The sequence below is a fragment of the Megascapheus bottae genome, chromosome 4, assembly GCF_031878675.1.
Source record: "Megascapheus bottae isolate mThoBot1 chromosome 4, mThoBot2.hap1, whole genome shotgun sequence".
In the NCBI taxonomy this organism is placed as follows: Eukaryota; Metazoa; Chordata; class Mammalia; order Rodentia; family Geomyidae; genus Megascapheus; species Megascapheus bottae.
This window is the reverse complement of record NC_143512.1, coordinates 66,504,955-66,532,478: the sequence shown is the minus strand read 5'-3', so window position 1 is coordinate 66,532,478 and position 27,524 is coordinate 66,504,955. Positions and strand designations below refer to the sequence as shown.

The window sequence follows — 27,524 nt, the reverse complement described above, 5'->3', positions numbered from 1 at the left end:
GGTTTGAAATGTTCTTCTGACTGTCAGCTAAGGTCTGGGATTATAGGCATCAGGCTGGTTTCACTGTATCTTAGACTACTTTCTAAATATATGTATGTATGTATTTAATTTGGTTTTTGAGACAAGATGTATCTCAAGGCCCTGTATGGCATTAAAGCCCATCACTGGGAATGTAAGTGTGGGACACCCTATTTGCCTTTCTGCCAGAGGAATATTTTAAGTTTTAGGTGTCATCCTGAGCCTTGCAGCAGTGTGGCATGGTAGAAAAAGCCAAAGCCTCTTAGAAGACAGATATGAGTTCAAGTGCAGGTTTGATCACTTGTAGCTATGTGATCTGGGTAAACTGTGAAAGCTTTAATGCTTTTCATCTACATAAAGAGATAAAATATTTAACATTCAGGTAGATAGTAGTTTCTGGGGGTGCTAAGAGGTTTAAATGGTATGATGGAATGGAAAGGGGCTTGGAGAAGAGTAGGTACTTTTAGATTGCTATTTTCCTCTCAAATCCTTCTCTCCAGCATATGGCATCAACTTTCTCTCAATATCATTTCCTTTGAATTTTCTCCCATCTCCTGAGTTCTTCATAAATATTTGTGAAGCTGAATTGTAGTTATAAGTGACGATTTTTGAAAACTAACTATTGTGCCTGAATATTTCATGGAATTCTACTTGGCTTTTTATAACCTACATTACAAAGGCATGTAATTTCTAGAAATTTTGTGCTTATTGTAGGTAATGTTTCCAGGAGTCAAAATCTCTCTCTCAGTTTGACAGGCTTATCTCTTTTTAACAAAGTGGACTGCTTAATTAGAAATACCACGTGGACTTTCTTTTGTTTAGTTTCTCTTTTTTGTGTGTGCCAGTTCTGGACCTTGGACTTGGCCTGAGCACTGTCCTTGGGCTTTCTCAAGGCTAGTGCTCTACCACTTGAGCCACAGCACCACTTCCAACTTTTTTTCTATATATATAGTAAAGAGGACTCGAACCCGGGTCTTTGTGCATGCTGGGCAAGTACTCTACCACTAGGCCAAACTCCTGGCCTAGTTTCTCTTTTCTGAGAGAGGGTATTGTGTGGGAGCCTAGGCAAACTTTGAACTTCAGCTTCTCCTGCCTTAGGCTCCCAAGGTAGTGGAATGATAAAAGGTGAGGTCCATATGTGACTTCCTAATCACTACTTTTAGAATTCATTACTGTAGAGTTGTTATACAGAATGGTTACAGTTGCATGAACCAGGTAATGAGTAATTAGTGCAATTCTTTTTGAACTATGTCTCCACTTCCATCACTCTCCTAATCTTTCCCTGGTCTCCTCACCCACAAGATACCCACTTCTACACAGTGTCTAGTAATTATCATTGCTGTATTTGTTCATCTTTATTCTGCCTTTTATGTATCCTCCTTTACACTCTCAAATACAAACAAATCAACAAATAAGACAAAAGAAAAAGAAAACAACAGCAACAATGGCAACTAAAGAACATCTTTCATTTCCTGTTCTTAGAGTTCATTATTTTATGAGATCTTCTGTACATAGATATTGTGCCTTTGTCCGCCACTCCTAGTCACAGACTCCTTTGGCCTGTATATGCTAATGAGAGTTCCATATAATTTATTATGTCCCAATGTTATTTATTCATTTTAGTCATTCAGTGTGTTTACTTGTAGATTTATAGACTCATTCTAGTTATCACAAATGAGGGAAGCCATGCAGCCTATATTTCTTTGACTCTGGCTTTCTTTGTTTAATATAATTTAATCCAGATGAATTAAATAAGCAAAGAGCATACAGGAATGGGACTGTGTACAGCAAAAGAACAAGAAATGATCTTTACCATAGAGCTTCTGCTGAGCAAAGGACATAGCTAGCGAGTTAAGTAGAAAGCCCATAGAGTGGGAGAAGATCTTCACTAGTCATACAACAGAAAGGGCCTCATATCTAAAATGTACCTACAGCTAAAAACATTGAATCTCTCAAAAATAAATCTTCAAAGAAACAACCATCCATTAAAAGGTGGGCTAAAGACTTAGAGAGTCTTCTCTGAAGAGGAAATAAGAATGGCCTATAGACACATGAAGAAATGCTTGGCCATGAAAGAAATGCAAATCAAAACAACCCTAAGATTCCACCTCACTCCAGTTAGAACGGCCATGATCAAGAAATTTAATAACAACAGTTGCTGGTGGGGATGTAACCAGGAGGGATCACTACTACTGTTGGTGGGAGTGCAAACTCATTCAACCACTATGGAAAGCAGTATGGCAGTGCCTCAAAAGACTAAACATAGAGCTCCCCTATGACCCAGCAATCTCACTTCTTGACATTTACCCAAATGTCCAGAAATGTCCAGAAACAGGGGCATACTAAGGCTACTAGCACAATGATGTTCATTGCAGCATTATTTACCATAACTAAGATATGGAACCAACCCAGGTGCCCCTCAGTAGATGAATGGATCTTGAAAAGGTATTATTTATACACAGTGGAATTCTGTGCTGCTATCAGAAATAATGACATTGCCTCATTCGTAAGGAAATGGATGGACTTGGAAAAAAAACCATATTAAGTGAAGTAAGCCAGACCCAAAGGAACATAGGCTCAATGGTTTCCCTCATTTGTAATAATTGGACTCTCTTAGGAGAGGATCACAATACCTCAAAACCTATACCTCAAAACCTGTGTACATATGGTCATACAGGATGAGACTAAATGAAATGAACTCTAGGTTTTAGAAACAAGAGGTTTATCTTTGTGATTGTTATTCTTTTTTAAAGATTTTATTAACATTGATTTTTACATCATATTTCAAATGTCATGTTTAACAAACAAGTATTCAAGAAGGGATTCTCTATTCTTAATGTCCTATGTGAAGTTATTTCTTTTTTTTTTTTTTTGCCAGTCCTGGGCTTGAGCTCAGGGCCTGAGCACTGTCCTTGGACTTTCTCAAGGCTAGAGCTCTACCACTTGAGCCTCAGCACCACTTCCAGCTTTTTTCTATATATGTGGTACCAAGGAATCGAACCCAGGTCTTCGTGCGTGCTAGGCAAGCACTTTAACCACTAGGCCAAACTGCCGGCCCTGTGAAGTTATTTCTTTTCTCTTTTTTCTCAACATACAGTTAATCTCATGTGGTTACTGTATCTGAATTTGTTACATGGTATACTTTATATACTTATTTGTTTATCTGAAATAGGGAAGGAAAGGGGGAAAATAAGATGAATGGGAGCGGGTAGGAGGAAGGAATGGGGGACAAAAACATGAGAAGGGGTATCAGGATTTGAAAAGTAATGAACCCATTACATGACAAATGTTACTGTAATCCCCGCATACATTATCCTGACAATAAAAAAATGAAATTTCAATAAATGAGGTAGCTGGGGTCAAGTAATCCTCTCAATAAAACACCATTGATTTTTTCAATATAAATGTGTCTGTATTGAAAAATATATACATATTATACACATATGTACATATGTGCTATATACATTCATATATATTCATGTATATATACACACATTTTATACATACCCACATTTATATATATCCATATATCCATATATATATATATAAATATATGCACTTGTGCATTACCTTGGGTACCAAAATGAAAGAAGGTTATTTATTTCTGGAATTCAGCAGTGCCACTGTTGCAATCACTAATTTCTCCCTCTGAAGGCTATGCTATTGAGGTTTGAACTGAGTCAGTTCATGTTTGATCTGCTAATTTTGTTGATCTTTAATGGGGCCTTGGCATTAATCTTGTACAGAAATAGCATCAAAAAGACTTAAATCTTAGGAGACAGATTCTAGCAAATGGAAAAGTTGCTTATATCAAAGCAAAAGTGCTGCCAGGTGGCCACGCTTTTTTTCAGACGTATTGAATTGTTTGTGCTTTGCTCTTTGTCCTTAAGTGTAATGTTCAAGTTGTTCTGAAAAAATTGAGGAAATTGTGTTTCTAACACAGCAGCAGACGCTGGGGAATAAGTTGAGCTATTCTCCTCGCTGAAGCCTGGCAGTGGAGAAGCCAGAGGCCATGACTGTAGAAAGATCATCCGCTCAACAACAACAAAACAACAACAACAAAACCCATCCTGGATTGCCACATCTTCACCGACTCATGTGCATCATAACTCTCAGGCCACCAGGCTTCTGTGTGCACGCCAGACGTTCTGTGCTGTCATTTCTGATTTCATGGGAGGAGGCTGATCCACCACCCCCTGCATCAATAAACCATGTCCTCACCTGAAGAAGCATGTAGATACATGCACCCTGTTCTAACCTGCAGCATTTATAGCCTAGAGATGACGAGAAGGCTCTGTGGACGGCGGCAGGAGGCAGAACTCTGGTTGAAGAGCCTCATCTTCCCAGTATACATGGATGTCACATTGCCTCTTGGATTGTAAGCTTATTGAGGGGGTGTCATGTTTGCGCCATTCCAAAAATCTCGTTGCCATCTACTCTAGAGAAATGGCTTCGGAACATCTGTTGTTTGGTGAGAGGACTGGCTTTGTCCTTACCAGGTTTTAGAATTACATTTGCACTGAACAGCCTTAGTGCCCTGTGGCTATCATGATAAATGACCACAACCTGGTAGCTTAATGCAACAGAAATTTAGTCTTTGACAGTTCTGGAAGCCAGATGTCCAAAGTCAGATTTAGTAGGCTAAAATTTGGAGCTGGCAGGGTTGTACTCCCACTGTGGAAGCTGCAGGCAAAAATCCTCTCATATTGTGGTGATTATCAGCATCAATTCCTTGGCTTGTAGCTACATCACTCCAACAGGTAAATATTTAAATATCTGCTAAACTCTGCCTATGCTCTTTTGCCATTACCTTCTCTTTTGTATGTACCCCTCTGTTCCCCCATCCCGCCCCCTCTCGGATACCTGTGATGTTATTTAAGGCTTTCCTTGATAATTGGGAGACTGGCTTGAAGAATGAAATGGTTTGATTTTAAGAGGGTAGCCACCCTCACAGAGGTAAAGTTTTGAAGACTGAGGTGACACTGCAGTACAGTGTCTTCTGTCTAACCACAGAGACTCATTAACTCTGAAACAACCACTGTGAAAGCCTGTGAACTCTGTAGAGGAGCAACTAGCGAACAGTTCTCTTTTTGGCTTGGCCATCCTTGAGAAGGTGGCATATCTCAAATTATATACAGAAGCAACTGCAATTCTAATCTTCCTTTGCTGCTTCTCAGAAAAGGAAGTTTAGGAAGAGCTATAGTAAGGTAAGAGGACTGCGACATTACTGCCCTTCCTCAATAGGGATGGAGTCCATTGGAACTTCAACCCCTTCCTACACACACACACACACACACACACACACACACACACACACACACACACACACACATCTTGTTTCTCAGAAGAAACCATGGTGTTAGTCCAAATCTTTGGTCTCAGATGAGAATAGCCTGGCCTGCTCGTGTCCCGCTCGTGTGAATCTCTAAGAGATGAACTGAGTTCCAATGATGTAGGTCTAAAATTCTAGCTACTTAGGAGGCTTAGATCTGAGGATCCTGGTTCAAAGCTAGTCAGGACAGACAACTCTAAAAGATTCTTACCTCCAACTAACCACCAAAAAGCCAGAAGTAGAGCTGTGGCTCAAGTGGTAGTATGCTAACCCTGAGCAGGAAAAGCTAAGAAGAGCAAGAAACCACGAGTACTACTGGTACAACACACACACACACACACACACACACACACACACACACACACACACACGTCATTTTCTGTAACTAATTTGTTCCTATCCTTCATTTTTAATATTCCCCTGACATTTATTGTTTTTTCTCTTTCACATTCTAGCGCTTCTTTAGAACCCAAACTGTCAACCTGTGTGATTTACTAGATAAACTGGTCTCCTGCCTAACTAGACTCATGTTAGTGTGCCTGCTTTGGACTGACATCAATCCCTGATGGGCTCTGTAACTAAGTACATCCTTGTTGAAGCATACAAGAGCATGAAGACTCTTTCCAAAAATAAGGATGCCTTCCCCACCTCCCTCTCTCTCTTCCTCTCAGCTTACATCTCAGCAATCTTCCACTATTCCAGTGTCTTAAATGAATATGACTAGCAAAGGACTAGCTCAATAACAGAGGTTCTCAAGCAAGCAAGGATGAGTTTGTCCCCTAGAAGACATTTATCAATGTCTGGAGACAGTTGGGTTGTCACATCCTGGATTCAGAGGTAGGAGTGCTATTAGCATGTAAGTTGTGATTATAGGTCATAGATAGGGCCTCCACATAGTTAACCAGCCCCAATGTCAGCATCTCTAGGTTGAGAAAACCTACTCAGCAATCCTCTTTCCCAGGTAACCTAAACAAAGAATGGGCTCTGTAACCCGAGGTGCAACACATGTTAAAAATCTGTTAGTTAAACAGCCACACCTATTAGTTAATCAAATCACCTTAGAACATAGTCTTAGAAAATTATCATGCACACTGTCTTTGTGAGAACTACTATTCTGTGGTAAGCAACTGTCCTCAGAGTTCAACACGAGCTCTGATGATGTCGCTGCCAAACTTCCTTCTGATTTTTCAGGTTTATATTCTAATCACAAAGCTCACAGCCATCATTATCACTGAGCACTGAGCTCCTGTTGAATTAAGACATCACCTTAGTTCTGTGGTTACCTGGGTGGGCAGTCTTTTTCATAGCATTTCTTCTGTCTCCCATTGGGTTGTGTTTCTGGGTCACAGAATGTAGCCTTCACCGAACCATGACCCTTCTTCATGCAGTGGGCTGCTTGGCGGCGGATCCCTGTGGTTAGGCAGAAAGAGTCAAGTGTATGAAGTCCTAAAACACATGCTCATTGTCAGAGAAGACCTCATCATGTCATGCACACTTTCTTATAACTTATAGGACAGTTGAGTAAATAAGTAGAGGAAGTGGACAACTTTAGATTAGCTGGGGTTAGCAAACATTGAAAGGATGGCTGAAAAAGCATTCAAAACAATGGTGTGAGGTTTGAAATGTATGTTTTAAAGATCATCAAGAATCAATAATCCTATTGTCTCTGGAGACAAGATAAATAATTTGGGGAAGCATAGGGCAGTGGCATAGTCTATAGGCAACAAAGCCTGTCCCAGAAACGGTTCTATGCAGCATATATATTGATATATAAACAAAACAGCATAGTCTATTATTTATTACTATGTACTAAACCTCACAACAGATGCAGATAGATGAGGAAATTCAAGCATGATTAAGTTAAATAGAGTGACAAGGGGAAAGAATTCCTGGTTTACTTAACTGGGACTTCATTTGTAAAGGAATATATAGGGCACTCAAAATGTTGTAAAATGGAAGGTAAAGGAACACAGATGAAGAGCGTTGGTAACTCTCTCGAAAGGGGTGGCACTTTGATGTGAAATGTGAAACACTGGGCTGGAATGTGAAACACTGCGTTAGACTGGGGGAGCAGAGCAATCAACTGTATAAAGGCTGATGCCCTGAACTGTCAGCGCATTTGGGCCTTTACACAGTGCTGGAGAGCAAACCAAGGGCCTTGCACATGCTAGGCAAACGCTGTACCACTGAGTTTACATGCTCAGTCCCCACATCCAGGTCTTGAGAGGACTTCTTAGTGTACAGGATTTCATAACTGGAATGGTCCTATTCAACCCAGCAAGATGCCCCTCATTTTACTGCCAAGCACCCTGAAGAGCTTTTCTACACAGCTGTCAGGACCTGTCTACAGCCATATCCTCCTGTCTCCCATCATCTCCCACTGCCTCAGAACCAGCTTGTCCAGTCCAATCCTCTGAGGGCAAGCCTTCCAGACACTGGAGATGGTCTCTGGATATTCTTAAAGATGCTATGTGGAGGGGAGTGTGTTTATAGTTACAGATGAAGACCAGCACAAGTGCTCGTTCATGTGAGGACAGTTGCCTCTGGATGGCTGCAGACTCTTGACTCACCCCTGCTGAAGTCACTCACCTATAAAAGCCATTCTAGTGGAGGCGTTAAACCTAGCAAAATGGAGTCCTGCCCCATTCATGAACCGCTCTAAATTTCTGGTTCACAACATCTATGAGCATGGAAAGCAATGATAGCTTTACTATGACTAAATTAGGGTAGTTTATCATTCATTTTGAAGGAATGCCACTTTCTTCCTCTGCCTAGCCCAAACCTTAGCTTGCAGATGCTTACCCAGTATTGACTGCAGTTCTTTATTCCCTCCAACTCTGTTCTGCCTCACTTTCCCTACCCTGTGTTCAAACTTTTGGTTGGGCTCCTGTGGATTACTGAGGCTTCTGGATAGCTTTGGGAAGTGCGACACTACCTCTTTGTTTAGCTGTTCCTTCTCATTAATTATTATTTCTATTATTACTATAACTTGTGGGTTTAAAAAATCATTTTATAAAGGTGATGTACTCACCTTTTTTTTTTGCTGGTCCTGGGGCTTGAACTCAGGGCCTGAGCACTGTCCTTGGGCTTTCTCAAGGCTAGACCTATACCACTTGAGCCACAGCACCACTTCTGGTTTTTTCTATGCATGCGGTACTGAGGTATCAAACTCAGGGCTTCATGCAAGCTAGGCAAGCACTCTACCACTAGGTCAAACTCCCAGCCCTCTCCCTGATTCTTTAGGCCTAGGATTTGTGGGCCTTGTTCTTATATCCTCTATTGTTAGTGAAGAGGACCTTCCTTGGTTTCCTACACTCCCACTCATTCTTATGAAATTAGCCAAAATAGCCAGTTTGGGTATGTACCTGGTTGCCTGGTGGGGTCTCCTTTAAGTGATGATAACCTCCTTTAAACATTTTTCTAAATCCCTCTTAACTATTAATCTTCAATGATATACTTATTAGCTAACACTAGAAGTCAGTTGTTTGAACACCAGGATCTTCTTTAACATAGGTTATTGGAATAGAGGTTCCTTTCAAGAGCAGCTATCATTATGTGGCACTGCAAAAGGCACATGGTACACAAGACAGGGCTAAAATGATGTGACTTTGGTCTTTTCCTAGAAGTTAAAAAAAGAAAATTGCTATTGATTTTTTTCTTTTGGCTTGTAATTTGTCCCCATTTTTGTGCAAACTGGACATAACTCCCAAAGTTAATTTAAGATGCAAGTCAATCAATATGTTGTTGCAATGCAAAGTTAACTTGCTCATCTGAAAAAGCTTACTTGAAAAATGCTACTTATAACGCAGAAATCAATCACAAGAAAATATATCAAAATCAAATTCAAAATACTACTTCTGTGTGTGTGTGTGTGTGTGTGTGTGTGTGTACAGTTGGGCTTGAACTCGGGGTCTTATGCTGTCACTTATATTCTGAAAGTCTAGCTACTTCCACAAAGTTCTGAATGCCTCTTTCTAGGTGTTGGTGAGAATATCATTTTGAGGCTGTGAGGATTTGATAAATCTTATTGAGCATCAGGGAAAGGCAGACCAAGTTCCTTGATACAGGAAAATACTCAGATGCTGCACATTGATCATCTCCAGGAGAAATTGTCCCTTAACTGAAGGAACAAGTTCCTTGAGTGAAAAAGTACTCAGAAATGACATAGAGCATCACATTCCCAATTCAATACTGAGATTATAAAATAGGGACATCCTTTATATTGCTAATTTCGTTCATGGAAGATGGTTCTCATTTCAAAAGTTCAGTTAAGGAAGGCAGAGGTACATGAAACAATGCAAAATGTTGCTTATTATAATTACTTATGGCAAAGAGCACAAGTGTTTTAATTACATTGAAACTTCAGACTAAGATATTTAAGCCGGTGATTATTTAATTGTATTACCTGAAAAGTTGTCTATTTAGTCTTTAAATATTAAGATCTTGTTATATCCATCTAAGTGACAATAATATCAGTACAAGATAAATTTCACATTCATATATGCATTATAATTCCTCTAAGACTAGACATTACATTGATTTGAATAATGTAAAATGTCAACAGTTTGGTAAATCAATGGCTTGCTATTAGTTACACATAAATACACAGAATTCCCTTCACAGGAAAATGGGAGTGAGAGTTGTACAGCAACCACAGTGTATCATAGTCTATCTTAAGTCTTGACACAATGCTCAATGGAAAACATGGCCTTCCAAAACTGCAGCCTCCTTGTAATTAATTCATCCACTCATGGCTAGTAACTCCCTCTGAATCTCTGTTTCATACATGTTGTGAGATCAGGGTTGGGCTCCTATTCTTGAAGTGTGAAGAGAGAAAATTCAATGCACCCAGTCCACTGTAAGCTTCGTTTTTATACTGGTATAATGTGACACCCTTCCTGTAAAATGCAGTTTCCTGTAAAAGTCACAGTTCCACAATTTGTTTTTTTCCCCAGACTCAAAAAGACTTCTCTGAATTCACATTGACTTTAGATACAACAATTATTGATCAGACAGGAGTTCGTGTCTCATTTTTATCATTGGCCACTGCCAAGTACACATATCTGACAAAGTCACGAAAACTCAAAGCCAAGAGTATATTTTTCTCCCAAATGCTGGTGAAATGATTTTTATAAATGGATTGTCATGGTAGAGGTAGCCTAAGATATTATATTAAAAAATTCTTGGACAAGGGCTGGGAGTTTGGCCTAGTGGTAGAGTGCTTGCCTTGCATGCATGAAGACTCTGGTTCGATTCCTCAAAGTGGTGCTATGCTCAAGTGGTAGAGCACTATGCCTTAAGCAAAGCCCACAGACAGTGCTCAAGGCCCTGAGTTCAAGTCCCAGGGCTGGCAAAAAGAAATGCTTGGATAAGAATGTTTCTTTTGCTTAATGGATGAATGTTAGGGGGAAATGGTTCTGCCAGATATCATTCTGAAACTTTAACACGATGAAGCAGGTCTTCATCCTTATCACTGTGTACAAGTCAGGAAAGGCACACAATTAATGATACCCAGAGACATGGAAGTTTCTCACAACATTCCAGGGTAATGGGCAAAGCAGTCAGCAGAATACATTGAGCCAAGAAAGTCTTCCTGAAAATCAACTGAGAAATCCCAAGAGCTATTATGCTATTAGACAACTATACTAAGAAGCTATGAATAAGAAAAGGCTAAGCTCTGCTGGCCACATTGGGGGAAAATGAGATGGGATTTAGAAGACTATCAGAATAAGACCACAGAATATGACATTAGACCACCCAAAATGTATCCTACAGAATTAAGAAGAGTGAGGGAAGGTGTGGGAAGGGATGGGATGAGTGAGAATGTTGAAAAGGGTGACAGTGTCAGTCAAGGCATATTGTATTCATAAACTGCTTCGTTACATGGTGATGTCTATGTACAACTAAAGACAATAATAAAAATAAATAAAAAGAAACTAAACATTGAAAGAAAAAGAAAGACCAGTAGACCAGCCGCCTTACTAATGGTTCTCAGCTCATTAGTAAAGTACAATAGGATATTGTATGTTGCTTTTAGTTTAGTGTTTTATTCATACTGTAAACTATGTAACCTTCATCGTATGACCTATGTCAAATCTCAACAATACTATGCAACAAAAACTCCTATGATCCTTTTGATACTCCTATTATCTTTTACATTAAAAGTATATTCAAATTAATGCTATAGATCAATGCCTGATGACCTTACCAGACTATAAATTTTGACAAAGTCAAATGGCTTGGGCCCAACATGAAATCACTTTGAGAAATTCAAACAAATTTTGATTCTGATTTTCCAATAAGGGGATTCTATGCTATATGGTTTGTCATCAGGGGTAACATAGAATATGTCAGCCTAGTTATATTATCACACTTGGTCAAGGCTATGTGAACCTATCTTACACATGTTTACATTCACCTTTAGATAAATTCTGTATCTAGTAGTTTCAGTAAATACAACTGCTTTTTTGGGCTTATTTCCAGTAAAGTAACCTATTTTAAATGTCAGCTTAAAAGAACAATCTGAACCATCTGCAGGAACTTTGCATTTATGCTCGTGGAGTTTTTAGTATTTGCTCCTTCCTATTAGAACATGACATTCTTTGAACAAAGGGATCATGACTAATCTCTGGAGAGAATTCAGCCACGTGGGGGAGAGGGAAAACTGTAGTCTAGGCAGGGCAGGGAAGAGAAAGTATTCTCCCATTTTCACTGGGTGTTTTAATACCAACAGGCCCTTCAATGCACAACTGAGCAAAGTCATGTTCAGAAGAAATGAGCTGTTTTCCAATAATGGCTCCATTGCTAGGACTTTTCCAGGGTACAGGAAACTTTCAAAAGAATGCACTACATAATTATGCCACACAAAGGCTGCAAGAAGCAAACAATATGGCCTTTATATTACTGTGAAATACCAGCACTTACTATTCATAAAATAACCGGCACTGGATATATCATCAACACAACAGAAGGAAAGCCTGGAACAGTTCCATACCTATACACAAATTAGGTACCTGCTTATGAACAGGGGCTGCGCTAGTCCTTGGTGTGTTTGAAGGTGTGGTTGGAATAACTGAATATTCATACAAGAATGAGGAATTGTCATAATTCATTACATCACAAACAAAAGTAAACTTCAGTGGCTAAAACTTCCTATGGGAAATTAAAAATTTTATCATTTTTAGAAGAAAACACAGGTCCTACCTTTATACACTAGCCATCAGATTTTTTGTTAACATTAAGATAAAAATCAAAAGCCAAAAGCAAAAAGAATTTTTTTTGTGGGTCATGGGGCTTGAACTCGGCCTGGTTGCTATCCCCGAACTCTTTAGCTCAAGGCTATCACCCTATCCTTGAACCAAGCCCCATTTCCTGTTTTCTAGAGGCTAATTGGAGATAAGAGACTCAGGTCCTTTTGTGCCCAAGCTGGTTGAACCTTGATCCTCAGATTTCAGCATCCTACATAGCTAAGATTATAGGCGTGAACCACTGTGCCCTGCTAAAACAAATTTTTGATACAATCCATTACATTAAAATTTAAGAGTCCTCCTTATCACAAGGGCTGCTTAATAAGAACAAGACAGTATAAACAAAGTTAAAGACACAGTGCACACTTTTAAGAGGCTTATGATTTTCTTTGCTTAAATTGACCTTAAATTTTCTATAGCTTTCATAGGGTCTCTAGACCAAATAAATCATCCAACTCTTCCATTCATTAAATAGTTAGGTCTTTAGTTAAAAAGCACCCACGGGCCGGGAGTTTGGCCTAGTGGTAGAGTGCTTGCCTAGCATGCACGAAGACCGGGGTTCGATTCCTTGCTACCACATACTTAGAAAAAGCCAGAAGTGGTGCTGAGGCTCAAGTGGTAGAGCTCTAGCCTTGAGAAAAATCCAGGGGCAGTCCTCAGGCCCTGAGCTTAAGCCCAGGACTGGCAAAAAAAAAAAAAAAAAAAAAGCACCCTCGGGTTAACAACTTAGTAATAAATCTGGAACAACAAAGACAAATCAAAGACAATGCTACTGTTTTAACACCATTTTAAAGTAACTTACTAGTGAAATATGTGCAGCTACTGGAAACCAAAGTTTGGAATGAGATGAGAGGGCTTATGTATTTCCTGTCTAGCTCTCCACTCCCTGCTGAGTTTTGTAGACAGGAGATGTACATTTGAATCAAGACAATCCAGAACAGACCCAAGTACAATACAGCAGTCTCCCACATATACTATTATTAAAGTCCCTTATGTGAGTGAGTGCCTCAATAAGCCTGATCCCCACTTCAAAGGCCTTGCAAATGCAGAGCCAGGCTGCATTATCCAAATGCCTTCCAGCTCCTCCATGTTCCCCAGACTCTTTGCTGCTTGTTATATGGTATTCAAGTGACAAAGGTCAGCCAATGAGATGCAAGCAGAAGTGCCTTTCCCCTTCAACCATGCTCCTGGACCTTCTCTGTGGGACACTGTAGATCCACAGGCACAGAGAACAAATCACTGGCTTCCTCTGCATGGTTATGGTTAATACAGATGGTTCTCACCTGTCCCACAAGTGACACTGCATTCTGTCCAGCGGCCAAACTGCCAGAAGTACACTTGCTTCTCCACATCATTGTCGAGGCCATCTTTTCGGATTGTGTACTCATATTTGATGCCAGGGTTAGTGACCTGGAATAGCAACTAAGAAAGCAAGAGAGGGGTCATGTCCAAGCCTGTCATGAGCTTAGACTAAACTGTACTTACTGTGTCATAGATGGGATGTAATACCCCTCATCTAAAATGGTTTGTGGAGCATTCATCAGAGTAAATGCACCTGCTGAATAACTATCTTACCCTGAAATAAACTAGTCTGAAAATGAAATTCAAACCTCTCAGTGGGTAATTTGGCATTTTGTTTCAGAAGTTCCCACAGTTTCTTTCTTTCTTTTTTTTTTTTGCCAGTCCTGGGCTTGAGCTCAGGGCCTGAGCACTGTCCTTGGACTTTCTCAAGGCTAGAGCTCTACCACTTGAGCCTCAGCACCATTTCCAGCTTTTTTCTATGTATGTGGTACTGAGGAATCGAACCCGGGTCTTCATGCATGCTAGGCAAGCACTTTAACCACTAGGCCAAACTCCCGGCCCCCACAGTTTCTTAATAAATGATAAACTATCAATATCTCACTCCATTCCTATTCTTTGCTGAATTTTTTATCTAGTCTTTGGGCTTGAACTCAGGTCCTAGGCAATGTCCGTAAGCTTCTTTTGCTCAGGCTAGCACTCTCTCACTTGAGCCACAGTGCCACTTTCTGTTTATGTGGAAGAGAGGAATGAAATCCAGGGCTCCAGGCATGCTAGGCAAACACTCTCTACTATTAAGCCACATTCTCTTCCCTGAAAGAAGTTTTAAGGATTCTTACTGAATGTCTTTGAGTAAATACCTTGGAGAGGAAATGAGGAGGATTTGAAGTAGCAAGCATGTCAATAATGTCCTTTCTTTTGCTATTACCTGGATCCAAATTGACTCATTGGTGGGGCCAGGGGCCATCAGTTTCTCCAGGTCTCCTTTCCTGTCATACTGGAAGACGGTCCCTGCCAGCTTGTAGTTCCCATTCCACTGGATAATAAATCCACCATTGAGATAGTGCTTTTCTGGGTCTTCACTTCTGATGGCCAGGAAGTTTCCAGCTGCCTTGATTTCCATTACCCTGATGTCTCTTGCTCCTTTGGGAATGAGCCCAATGTCAACATAACCTAAGAGAAGAGAAAAATGAAGAAAGGTGTTCTAGCTTCTCAGCTGAGCAAAGTTTCTCAGCCATTGCTTTTCAGCTCCACACTTTCGGCAACCATGCTGGTAGCCTAAATTTAAAGTTCCATTAATTAATTTTCCACTAAATTTAAATTGCCACTAAGGGAAATTTTAAAAAAAATTGGTTGAGAGCAGAGTTTTCAGGAACTTTCTAACTCAGCATGAGAGCAGTTTTGTGAGGAGAAGAGAAATAAACACACATGAGACTCTGAAGTGTGTGTGGTTGATCCGGAATTTATGTTCTGCGATTTGACGTTAACAGTTCAAAAGGTTAGAGCGCCCAGCTTGCTTCCTGCTAGCCTTTCTCCCTCCCTAATTGGTTGTTGCTATGGTTAGGTTTCCTAAGCATTGCACTGGATGGATATTTTTCCTCCTCCCCATCACCAATGGATTGCAAACAGATTCTTAGAGGGAATTCAAAACTGGCATACATTCAATAAAGACAGTTCTGGGGAGAAGCTTGGGTTGATCGCCACCTGGCTCGCTTGAATACAGCCCACGATGAGAAAGAAACTTAGTTCTGAGCCCAGCCTTTAGATTATTGGATAAGACTATTCATTGAAAAGGATGCTTTGCTCCTCTTGTTTTCCCCTTTTTGGGATTTGCTAAAATAAGAATTCGTAATTTGTTTTCCCCTGTTCTCATCTAGTTTTCTGAGAAAAAAAAAAGCATCATGTGTGGACATTCATTTTACAGCGATATTCAGCTCTGGCTACAGTTATGGCCTTGCTTACTGGTTGTCACTGTAGGAGGCAAACTGTGAAAATGAATTAACACCTAAGGGTTGTATGTGTCAGGCTGTAGGTTAGAAATTTTATGCTCTTATGGTATGACTGCTTGTGAAAATCAGGGCTTCACAGAATGGACTTTGAGTGGCCTTCTGAAAAGTTTTGGGCACAAGAATCAGACTTGAACTTTTCTTTCTGAATCGCTAAGAACGAGTTCTGTAACTGTCATGGATTCATTGGGCTCCTTTGAATGTTATTTGCAAAGCACAGAGATTAGAATGGTATGGCTCTGGGCTCTAATACTCAGCAATTTTAATCATTTCTTTTTCATTTTAATTAATTAATTAATTTAGTAGTGCTAGAGATAGAATCCATGGCTTTATGCATGTTAGATTAAGTGCTCTACCACTGAGCCACATTCTGCAGGCCAATAAACAAGATTTAAAGCCAGCTTAAATGTATACAATCTGACATTCTTTATGGGGTAGGGTTGTTGATTTTGTTTTTCTGTGGTGATTTTTGGGACAGTTTCATTTGTAGATCATGTTGACCTTGAATTTGTGATCATCCAGCCACCCTCTTCGATGTGCTGGTATTACAATGCTAAACTGGACTCCCCCACCCTTGTCGGTCATGGGGCTTGAACTCTGGGCCTGAGCATTGTCCCTGAGTTCTTCAGCTCCAGGCTACTACTGCCCTACCTCTTCAGCCACAATGCTACTTCTGGTTTTCTAGTGGTTAACTGGAGATAAGAGTCTCACGGACTTTAGTTCCCTGGGCTGGCTTTGAGCTGAGATCCTCAGATCTCAGCCTCCTGAGTAGCTAGGATTACAGGCATAAGCCACCATGCCTGGCCTGAACTGGACTTCTCTTTTGTTCTTATTGCTTTCTTTCTCTTTCTCTCTCTTTTCCTTTCTCTATGTCTACAGTCTTTCTCCTTTTTTCTTTTGAGACAGGGTCTTACTTGTTGCTTCTATTGCTCAAGCTTGCCTCCAACTCGAGTGCCCTGCCTCACTCAGTCTCCAGAGGAGCTGGGATCATGTGCCATGAATGAATGTGTGCCATATTTACCATATTTTAATGAAATTCAATTTTTGTGAATTATGATTTAATCTATCTCTTGCTTTAGCATAAAAGGGCAAAACATAAAAAATTAGCTTAAACCACAAGGAACAATGGTCAGAATTAGCAAGAGAAACAGTTTGATAATAACAGCTGGAGATTTCATTATCTCATCTTCCTCCCATTCATCCTCACCTTCTTTCTCCTTCTCCTCTTCTTAGAGAACTGTTTTCTCTCCTTAAGAAGAAGACCCAGGCTAGCCTTAAACTCTTGACCCTCCTGTCTGAACTTCCCAACTGTTAGGTTTATATATACCATACCTAGTTTAAGAGTTTGCTTTCCACAAGCTAAACATTCTTTTATTCCTTTCTTGTATTTCATACAAAATGTGGCCTTTATTCCCTACTGAAAATATATTTTTCATCTAATGAGAAAGATACTTGTTAAGATTTGGAATATGAACCTTGACTTGGTGGCTTGGGAAATGAATGGATCCTCAAAGCTCTGACCCCTTCAGTAGGTATAATCCCTTGTTCTTCCTCTCTGATTTCTGGTAGTCATGTGGTAAGTAGCCTTTTCCAACTCATTCCCTTGTCACAGAGAAACAATGGCGCCCAAACAAATTCTTACATTGAGTTCTTTCAGATGTCATAGTTACGAAGAAGCTAACACATCTCTGATCTCTAAAAGCACCTTGGTTGTTCCTTTTCTCTGCCACTGAGCAGTACAGATGCTGGAAGTCAAAACCAAGTCTCACCAACAAGAATGACTTGCTTAGAACCTCAATCCAGCCACAATCACAGCCTCCTTCTTTGAACATGCCAGCACCCGTCCAGAGGAACCAAAGAGTCAGTCTTTATAGCATTCAACTAAATTATATTTGGCTCTCACCACTTTGGTCTAAACAGCTGCCACAAATACAGAACTAACTCAGGGAAAATATTTATCACACGGAATTAAAGCAAATGCAATTTTTAAAAACACCTCTGAGGTGTTGCTATCTGAAAGCATTTTCTGATTTAGGAGGTTGTGAGCCTTCTTATACATAGCAGGCCTTGTGCTGGAAATAAAATGACATTAAATATTGTGACTATCAACCCATTCTTTGCTTAGAAGAACAAGAAAACTGAGGGGAAAAAGGCTCACTTTTAATGTTTACATGTGAGAGAGAAAATTCCAAATTGTAAATATTTATCATGGGTGGAATGAAAAAGGAAGCACGGTAAAATGTGAAATAGGAGTTTTCATTTCCTTTATTGCCAGAAGTGTTGAGCAATTCTTTATGTATATACTGGCCATTTTTACTTCTTCTACTGAGAATTCTCTAACTACTTTGCCCATTTATTAATTGGGTTATTGATTATTTGGAGGTTATTAATCTTTTCTTGAGCTCCTTATATATTCTAGATAGGAAGTAAGCCATTGTCCAACATAAAGCTGGCAAATATCTCCTCCCATTCTGAAAACTATCTTTTTAACTTAACTTTTAAATCTATGTCCTTACTGCTCAGAAACTTCTTAGAATGGTGAACTCCCATTTGTCAATTCTCTTTCCTTTTTGCTCTCTCTCTCTCTCTCTCTCTCTCTCTCTCTCTCTCTCTCTCTCTCTCTCTCTCTCTCTCTCTTCTTTCTTTCTTTCTTGCCAGTTCTGGGTCTTAAACTCTGGGCCTGGGTACTATCCTTGAGTTTCTTTTGCTCAAAGCTAGTACTCAACCACGTGAGTTACAGTTCTACTTACAGCTTTTTGTAGTTAACTGGAGATAAGAGCCTCATGGACTTTCCTGCCTGCATTGTCTTTGAACTGCAATCCTCAGATCTTAACCTCCTTAGTAGCTAGAATGATAGGTGTGTGCCACCAGTTCACAGCCTTGCTCTTCAATTTGCTAAGCCCCCAGAATTCTACTCAGGAAGTTCATTCTTATGTCAATATATATATATATATATATATATATATATATATATATATATATATATATATATTAGAAATGACGCCTGAAAGTATAGTCTTTAATGCCAATATATAAAAAGAAAAAAAGAGAAAATGACAAAAACAAAAATAAAAGCTTTTAGTAATGGTAAGTTCTGCTTCTAAATAGGGTATAGATTAAAAGAAGATTGGCAATGATAGCTTCAAGGTATCAAGAGAATAATGGACATATTCATCCAGCAAAGTTAACTGTTTTTATTTCTTTCCCAGAGTAAGCATTCAACCCGTGCCAGTATTGGGAAGAGTAAGAAAACACAATCTTGATAGCAAAGGAGGAGTCTCTGAGGCCAAGGAGACCACCTGGAGAAAGAATGCCATCACTCTCACAGTCCTGAGTACCTTGAGTTAAATGAATTCCTAATGCCTTTGAGGATGGGGCAGAAGATTCATCTCACTTCTGAAGACATTACCTGAAGCAATGCTATGGACTAGTGAGGCTAATTCACACCTTAAGTAACTTAATTCACACCTTAACTAACTTCTTTTCGATTTATAAAAGAAGGCTTGAACCACTGGCTTATTCCTCTGCTAGTTTATCACTTCTACAAATATTTGGTCATCAGGGGTTTTATTTTAACTCTGGGCAATCTACCTGAAATTTCCAGCTCATATTTTAAGACTAATGCCAGCTATGCACAAAAACAAACAAACAAACAACAAAAAAAAAAACAACTGACCAGAAGAGCAAGAGGCCCTACATTCAAGCTCCAGTGCTTTTACTTGGAGGTAATTTGAAATTTTGAATTACTCTTCCCCATACTCATTGTTTTAGATTCAATTGTTTTAAAAGAAGGGTGTAAGAATGAGAATCCTGTAATTCACAATGAGCAACTATAACCCACTAGAAACCAATGAAAAGGAAGGATGGAAGAGAGAAGACAGCCAATGATGGTGGATTCTTGTCCCTAAATGCTTCTGGAGCAAAGTATTGTAGCCTTAAACCTCCATATCTTAATATTGCTTCCCAGAAGCTTCTGTCTCCCAAATAATTACATATTCCGGAACCCTCATTTCAGGGCTTATGTGGAGATACCCTTAGTTGCTTTGTATCCCCAGGCCTAACTTCTGCATTTCCACCAGGTGTACTCATTGCTGGTTGAAGACTAACCTGCATTTGAAGCAAGGCTAGACTCTCTGCCCAGTTAGAATTTTAAATAGCCCAAATCTGCCCTAAGGGTAATGACAGGAAAAAACTAAGCAAGTGTGAGTAAAAGAAGGGGGTTGTTAGGTGGATGAGCACCACTGAGAATCATAAAGCATTAGTGGGTGGGATCCCCTGACATGAAGAAATAGAGAATGAGCAACCATTGAAGCAATTCTGCCTTATTCTTCTTTGTCCTGAAAGGTTCCCTCAATTGTCCCACCTTCAAGCCCATTTCTGGCTGCTCTATTCGCCTTATAGTTCCTGCCCTACGAATATGTCCTTTGAAACCAGCTCTTGGCCTTTTCTCTTTCCCCATTCTTGGTCTGTCACAACACCTCTGTCTTTAGTCCAAGATGCTCTTGGGATGCCTCTACACAACAAGGAACCAAACCCTCGCAGGGATCACACTTATGTGTGCTCCCATGATGAGCTGCTGGACCATTTTGGAGTCTATGTTAATGTGACTCCTCTTGTATCTGCTTAGCAATTAGCCTCTCCTGAAACTTCGGGGGAGCTGACTCATTCTTCATGAGGATTAGAATTCTCTGAAAACAAGTTGTTTTTTTTCTTTTTTCTTTTTTCCAGTCCATGGGCTTGAACTCAGGGCCTGAGCATTGTCCTTGGGTTTCCCTCAAGGCTACCCCAGTACCACTTCCAACTGTTTTTTTATGTATGTGGTACCAAGGAATCAAACCCGGGTCTTCGTGCATGCAAGGCAAGCACTCTACCACTAGGTCAAACTCCTGGTCCTTGTTTTTTCTTTTATCATTTTTTTCTTTCTAACAAAAAGTAGGAATCAATTATTTTTCTGGCCCATTCTTTTAAGTCTTTTGCTACTTCAATTACTTGTTTATTACCAGATCCTTCTTTCTGTTTAAACATCTTCCTCACAGTCTGGCAGGCAGAACCGTCTCCGAGGCACACCCCACAGCGGTCCTCTGTGGCATTGGAACCGATCTCATAGTCGCAGCCCACTGTCTGTGGGAAGAGAACATCTGGATGAATGATAGAGGCAAGAGTGGACACACCTGCCTCAACCTGTGACTCCTTCCTTCTTTCATGAGCAAGGCCTCAAGGATGAACGTTTGCCTCCTGTCTAGTGGAGACTGAAAGAATAAACTAAAAGGACAAAGCATTTACCAGTAGTTAGGGAAACACAGTCATCTCTCCATATCCACAGGGAAATGGTTCCAGGTGAGATGAGAAAGCCCTTATATAAAATGGCATATTATTTGCAAATACTACACATAACATAATCTTCTTTACTTGTAATTTTTTTGGGGGGTGTGCCAGTTCTGGGTCCTGGGTATTGTCCTTGAGCTTTTGTGCTCAAGGCTAATACTCTACTATTTGAGCCACAACTCCACTTCTGGCTTTTTGGATGGCTAATCAGAGATAAGTCTCACAGTCTTTCCTGCCCATGCTGGGATGGCTTTGAACCATGATCCTCAGATCTCAGCCTCCTGAGTAGCTAGGATTATAGGTGTAAGCCATGGACACCTGACAACCTTCTTAGCTTCAGGTAAACACTTCTGTGGCTTGTTTTCTAATTTGAAAAAAGAAACCTCAGATCTACTGAAAGGAAGGTGTGTTATTCCAGCCATCCAGAGAATCAAGGCCTACTGACATATGATTACACAGTTCTTCAGGCTGGCCATATCCAGTTTTCCTCAGTTGGGGAACAACGTGCTAAAATGACTTAATAATACCAATCACAATGAAAACAGAAATGTCTCAAGACAAATACTTGTAGTGGCTTGCAATAAAATGCCAACCTTTCACACAAGTGATATGCTTATGTCAAGCTTGAACATCCTCTAATAAGCTGACCTTTATGAACCATATTTCCTCTGACCTTCATTCCTCCACTGATTTGGAGAAACTCATGAAAACTTACTCAGAGACACATTAATTTTAAAGTGCTCTTTAATCTCTACCAAGAGAGAAACGGATTACAAAGATGAAGGAAAGCCCCAGACTATGTATCCCTAGAGTCCAGCCTTTTCTTCCTGGGTGGGTGATCCTATTTCTACAATAATATTAGCCTCTGTCATGGGGGCTCTGGGTTGGAAGGTTACTCACACAGGCTCCCAATGTGCTATTCCATTTAATCGCACGGATTTTTGTGGAGAGCTCACCCATTCAACAATCTGCACCCCATCTTCTGTGCACAGCATAATAAAAACTGAACTTGACATCTTAATAGAAGGGCTAGGAATAAAGCCACCAACAAAACCATGTTTACCATTGCATGAATCACCATAGTCAAGGTATGAAGTTAAGCCAGATGCCCCTTAATGGACAAATGGATAAAGAAAATGTGGTACATATGTACAATGGGATTTTATACATTCATTAGAAAGACAGTATCTTTTGCAAAGAAATAGAAAGACTTGGAAAAAATTATGTTAAATGAAGGAAGTCAGGCCCAGAAAGACAAATGTTGCATGTTTTCTCTTATATGTAGAAACTGGAGTTAGTTCATGAACAGGTAAGTAAATATGTTGGGTGGTATGCAATGTATACGAATGTATTAAATGAAATAAATTGATTTCAAGGAGAGCTAAAATAGTGTAATTGCTTAGAAAGACCAAGTTCAACAAAATAAATGCCAGGAAGGGGATATTTGAAAGGTGGGGTGGCATCAAGAAGAGAGGGTTACATGAATAAAGAGAAGTAGGGGAGAATAAGGTCAAGAATCCAATGCATATCCCACAACATTTTTAAAAAAGGAGGGAAGGATTAGGTTGGGAGGGATTTGTGAGAATATTGAAAGGATGCTATTGATCAAGATGTGTTCTATTTATTAACTTGTTTGCTGAATAGCAACTCATTTGTACAAAAACTTAAAGCTGATGAAAGGTCATAAGACATAATCTTTCACTCTAGGTCACTGGGTACATATTAATTAGTAACACCAGCCTTAGGAAACTAATATAGTTATATTTTTCCTACTTAAGATGTGGAAACTAGTTCAGAGTCTGACTTGAGCCTAGAATTCTTGGCTATCTGACCTTGTGGTGATGGTGGTTGGTTTGTTTTCTTCCACAGAGAAACTAAAGTCTTACTTTTTTACATCTGTAACTTTTGACCTTCTGCTACTACAGACACTGTAATAAATGAATGAGATTAAAAAGGCTGAGACAAGTTATAGTCAGGATCTTAGAAAGATAGCTTATATCTAGGCTATTGGATGTATTTAATTGGACATTGTTTTTTGAGCTTAAAAATCTAGTGTGTTGGGGCCGGAGTTTGGCCTAGTGGTTAAAGTGCTTGCCTAGCATGCATGAAGACCTGGGTTCGATTCCTCAGTACCACATACATAGAAAAAAGCCGGAAGTGATGCTGAGGCTCAACTGGTAAAGCTCTAGCCTTGAGAAAACCCAAGGACAGTGCTCAGGTCCTGAGCTCAAGCCCAGGACAGGCAAAAAAAAAAAATCTAGTGTGTTATAGACAGAAAGTGGGAAATTATAGCTTCCAAAATGTCTTTTAAAAACTTTGTTTTTCTTCTCTTTAAGTAGCTGTGCAAAGGAATTTCTATCCAACATGTCCAATTTACTTTGATCAATGTCATCCCTTCCAGAATTCTTCCTTCATTTATCAAGTTATATAGCTTTATTTTCGTGAATGCCAATTGAGTATTCTGACTATATTTGCCTACAATTCCTCTCTCTGTTGATTTGCCTCTCTCTCTTTATACTCCACCCGCCTCTCAAACAATACTTTCAGCTTCCTGACTGTTTAATCAGTAAATTGTTTGGAGGAATTACACCAAGGGAATTCATTTTTTGTATACCATACTTTAGACGGTTTGATTTTGTAAATCTTTTTTTTGGTTAGTCAAAGGGCTTGGACTGTGGGCTCTGGCGCTGTATCAGAGCTCTTCAGCTCAAGGCTAGAGCTCTACCACTTGAACCACAATGCCACTTTCTGATTTTGTATATAAGCATATAGCCCTTCATGTTTGTATTTTAGATCCAATTTCCACAAATGAAAGAAAACATGAACTCTCTGAGCCTTACCACTAAACCTGATTTTTCCAGGTCCATGGATCAAGAAAATGTGATATATATGCACACACACACACGGGATCTGGTCCCGAAAGGTCCTAACTGCCTCCTAGAAAGAGGAAAGCCACTGGGAGAGTCTGCTTTATTCTGTCATGCCCATTTAATTAGTTTCAATAGAGACAGCCAAAGCTCCTTACAATTTGTACCAAATACTGCTCTTCCTAAACAAACTAAAAATATTCTGTCTGCACATGCAAACTAATTTCAGCCTAAAGGATAATTTTATCATCACATCAATTTCTAGATAACTAGTTCTCAACACTAGATATAGTAATGAAAAGATTCCAGAATGTCAGTGTTGCTGCTCTCATTTAATTCCTGAAATAATTTCTGCTTCTTTCCCCTAAGAATTCCCCTTTTCACTTGGCTCTTCTATTCCACTCTATGCCTAAAACAATATCATAGTGATCACCAACAAATGCTGTGACAGCATTAGCAGGAGGAACAAAGTTCTTCAGGTCAAAACTCCTATGAACACTTGCTCATCTCCCAGACCACGTGTGAAGTCCATAAAAGCAAAGCTTACAGTATCTAACTTCCTAGCTTAACACAAGCCATGATTTCATAAAGTTATAGATTGAGGAAACATACCCACTACCTTACATATGCCATTAATACAGACATTTCTGCTGTTGCCACCTTCGAAGCAAGGGGTACCATCCGTGACCGCGTCCAGCATTTTCTCTGAGAAGCGGCCATCGATGGGCCGGCAGTGGAGCTCACAAGGGCGTGCTGAGGAGAGAAAAACACGCATCTTTAAAGCTGGCCTTGCAGTCCAGGTCCCCTGTACCAGGATCCCTTCATATTCATGGCTAATCGGTGCTCTGTGACTCACATCTCACTTGGATGTCTGGTCATCCAGGCTTTTGCCATTCTGAGAAACATGCTAAAATAACTATCTTCCTTCCTTCCTTCCACCCTTCCTTCCTTCTATCCATAGTCCTTTTCTCCCTCCCATCCTTCCCTCCCTCCTTCGCACCCTCCTTCCTTCCTTCCCTCCCTCCCTCCTTGCTTCCTTCCCTTCTCCCTGTCTTCTTTCCTTTCTCCCCTTTTCAGGTAAGAATTTTGTAATTAAATTTGAAAACTCTGTATGCCATTTGCTCTAAGTGCTGACATCTTTTAATCTAACATCAAGATGTTAAATTACCAAGAAAATAATACCAGTGATTCAGGAATCTAGGCAAGTCTGAAGGGTGCTCATTGTTAGAAGCAAAGAAAGTATTTCTTCAGAGTAAAGGCAGTCCCCTCCCACAAGACCAGCTCATAACAGTATCACCCCCCCACCATCACCACCATCCTAACCCGACCCTAATAAATATCCTGTCTTATTTTCATCAAGTGCAGGAAGTACTTAGACACAACCGATAACCATGTAGAAACAAAAGATATGTCATAGTCAAAGTGGAGTCCTTCCCATTATCTTGGATCCTTCCTTTATGAATAAACACAGTGATTGATAGTACAGGAATGTTTAAGAGACACTCATACACACATATGTGGTGTGTGTGTGTGTGTGTGTGTGTGTGTGTGTGTGTGTGTGTGTAGGTTGTGGGGCTGGCTTGAACCCTGGGCCTGGGCCCTGTCCTTGAGCTCTTCAGCTCAAGGCTATTGCCCTACCCCTGAATCACAGCACCACTTCTGGTTTTCTGGTGGTTAATTGGAGATAAGAGTGTCACAGGCTTTAGTGCCCAAGCTGAGTTTGAACTGTGATCCTCAGACCTCAGCCTCCTGAGTAGCTAGGATTACATGCATGAGCCACCGCAGCCAGCTTGTTGTACATGTTTTAATAATAGTATATGTATGTAAGAATTCTAACGACACTTTTCTTTTGGATGGCTTATTTTTCTTTAAGTGAAAAACTTGAGAATTGCCCCTTTTGCAGGTCATTCTGGAGTCAGTTTTTTTTGTGTAGTGGTGTTAGACTCTAGATATGGAGGGTTCATGAATACTAGCTGAAGGAAGAAAGGTAGCTGGGTGCTTGTGACATCCTCACTATTCAGAAGCCTGAGGTTTGAAGATCATGGTTTCAAGAAAAATCTCTGAGACGCTTATCTCCAATTAAACAGCAAAAGGATGGAAGTAGAGATATAGCTCAAGTAGTACAGCACCACCCTTGACCAAAAAAGCTAAGCCAGGGCACAAGGCCTTGAGTTTAAACCCCAGTACTGGTGTTACATAAAAATAAGCCAGACTCAGTCAGACCAAAAAGTGCATGTTTTCACTCATGCAGAATCTTGATTTTTTTAAAAAGAAATTGGAGAAAGGAGAGTATTTTTGTGATGAGGAAGAGAAAGGGGAACAGCAGGAAGGAAAAAGAAGGCAAGAAGGGGAATATAATTAAAGTATGGAAATGTCATCATAAAACTGATTATAATACACATATATTAATGTTTTTAAAAAAGCAAACTAGCTGATTTTCTTTGTAAGACATACTGGATATGTTGCCTGAGAACACAAAGTCAAAATGAGTTGAAGAGATAATCTGACAAAATGCCAATGGATGAGGACCAAAGACTGATGACAAAGCACAACTTGGGATAATTGCAGTTCTCCTTTCACTGCATGTGATTAGCCTAATCACTGCCCAAATTTGAATAGAAGTACTGAGAGAAAACCACCTGGGAACCATCCACATAGGTGCTGAGTGGAGAGAATCATTCATTAAGACTGATGTGAGCTTTAGAATTCAGATTCAGTATTTTGTATTTGGACACAGAAGCAGAAAAGGAAAGCATCTACGGAAAATTCTAGAGCTTTCCTTAAAAAATGGTCTTCATCAAAGACATCACTGCAGCAGGATGCTTCAGTTATATAATAACTACTGTGCTTTTTTTTCAGGCTTACAGCTCTGAGACTGTGGATTTTACAGGTCCCTCAATCAAATGGCAATGTCCTCAAGGGTATTCAAGTGCTTTGCTGGTCCATCAGTGACTATCACCAACAGAGTTAAAACAGGCTCAGAAGCTCAGTACAAGAATAGTCAAGCAAGGGAATCAACTGAGATGTCCAACAACAGAAAAATGGAGAAAGAAGATATAATATATACATATATGTTATATATAATGGGTTATTACATCACCATAAAGATAAATAAAATCCTGACATCTTCAGGAAAAATGGATAACAAGAAGACATAATTCTGAATGAGACAAGCTAAGCTCAAAAATCAAAATATGTTTTCTGTAATGTATGAAAGGTGGCTCTCAAAGGGGTACATATTCATAGGTATGTACATGGGTATACATGTATGTATATATAATTACTTATATGAGTAAATGTAGCCATTTAAAAAAGTTCAGTACAGGCAAAAAGAAGCATGGGACTGGGGTTAGATCCATGGGATTCAAATTCCAGTTCCAGTTCTTACATCTTACCCGAGGCTTCCCAGAGAAATACCTTGGAAGCTAAC

The 27,524-nt window shown here is 39.8% G+C and overlaps 1 protein-coding gene across 1 annotated transcript in view; it reads right to left on the bottom strand.

Annotated features, from left to right (window-relative positions):
* Adamts12 (ADAM metallopeptidase with thrombospondin type 1 motif 12) overlaps positions 1–27,524 on the bottom strand; it is a 220,095-nt gene that overhangs the window by 49,188 nt on the left and 143,383 nt on the right. The window contains exons 13-17 of the mRNA XM_090332079.1: positions 24,714–24,847; positions 20,903–21,023; positions 14,825–15,069; positions 13,881–14,019; positions 6,634–6,760 (exon numbers count right to left, since the gene is read on the bottom strand). Coding sequence (XP_090188205.1) covers positions 6,634–6,760; positions 13,881–14,019; positions 14,825–15,069; positions 20,903–21,023; positions 24,714–24,847 — 766 coding nt within the window. The remainder of the gene's footprint in view (positions 1–6,633; positions 6,761–13,880; positions 14,020–14,824; positions 15,070–20,902; positions 21,024–24,713; positions 24,848–27,524) is intronic.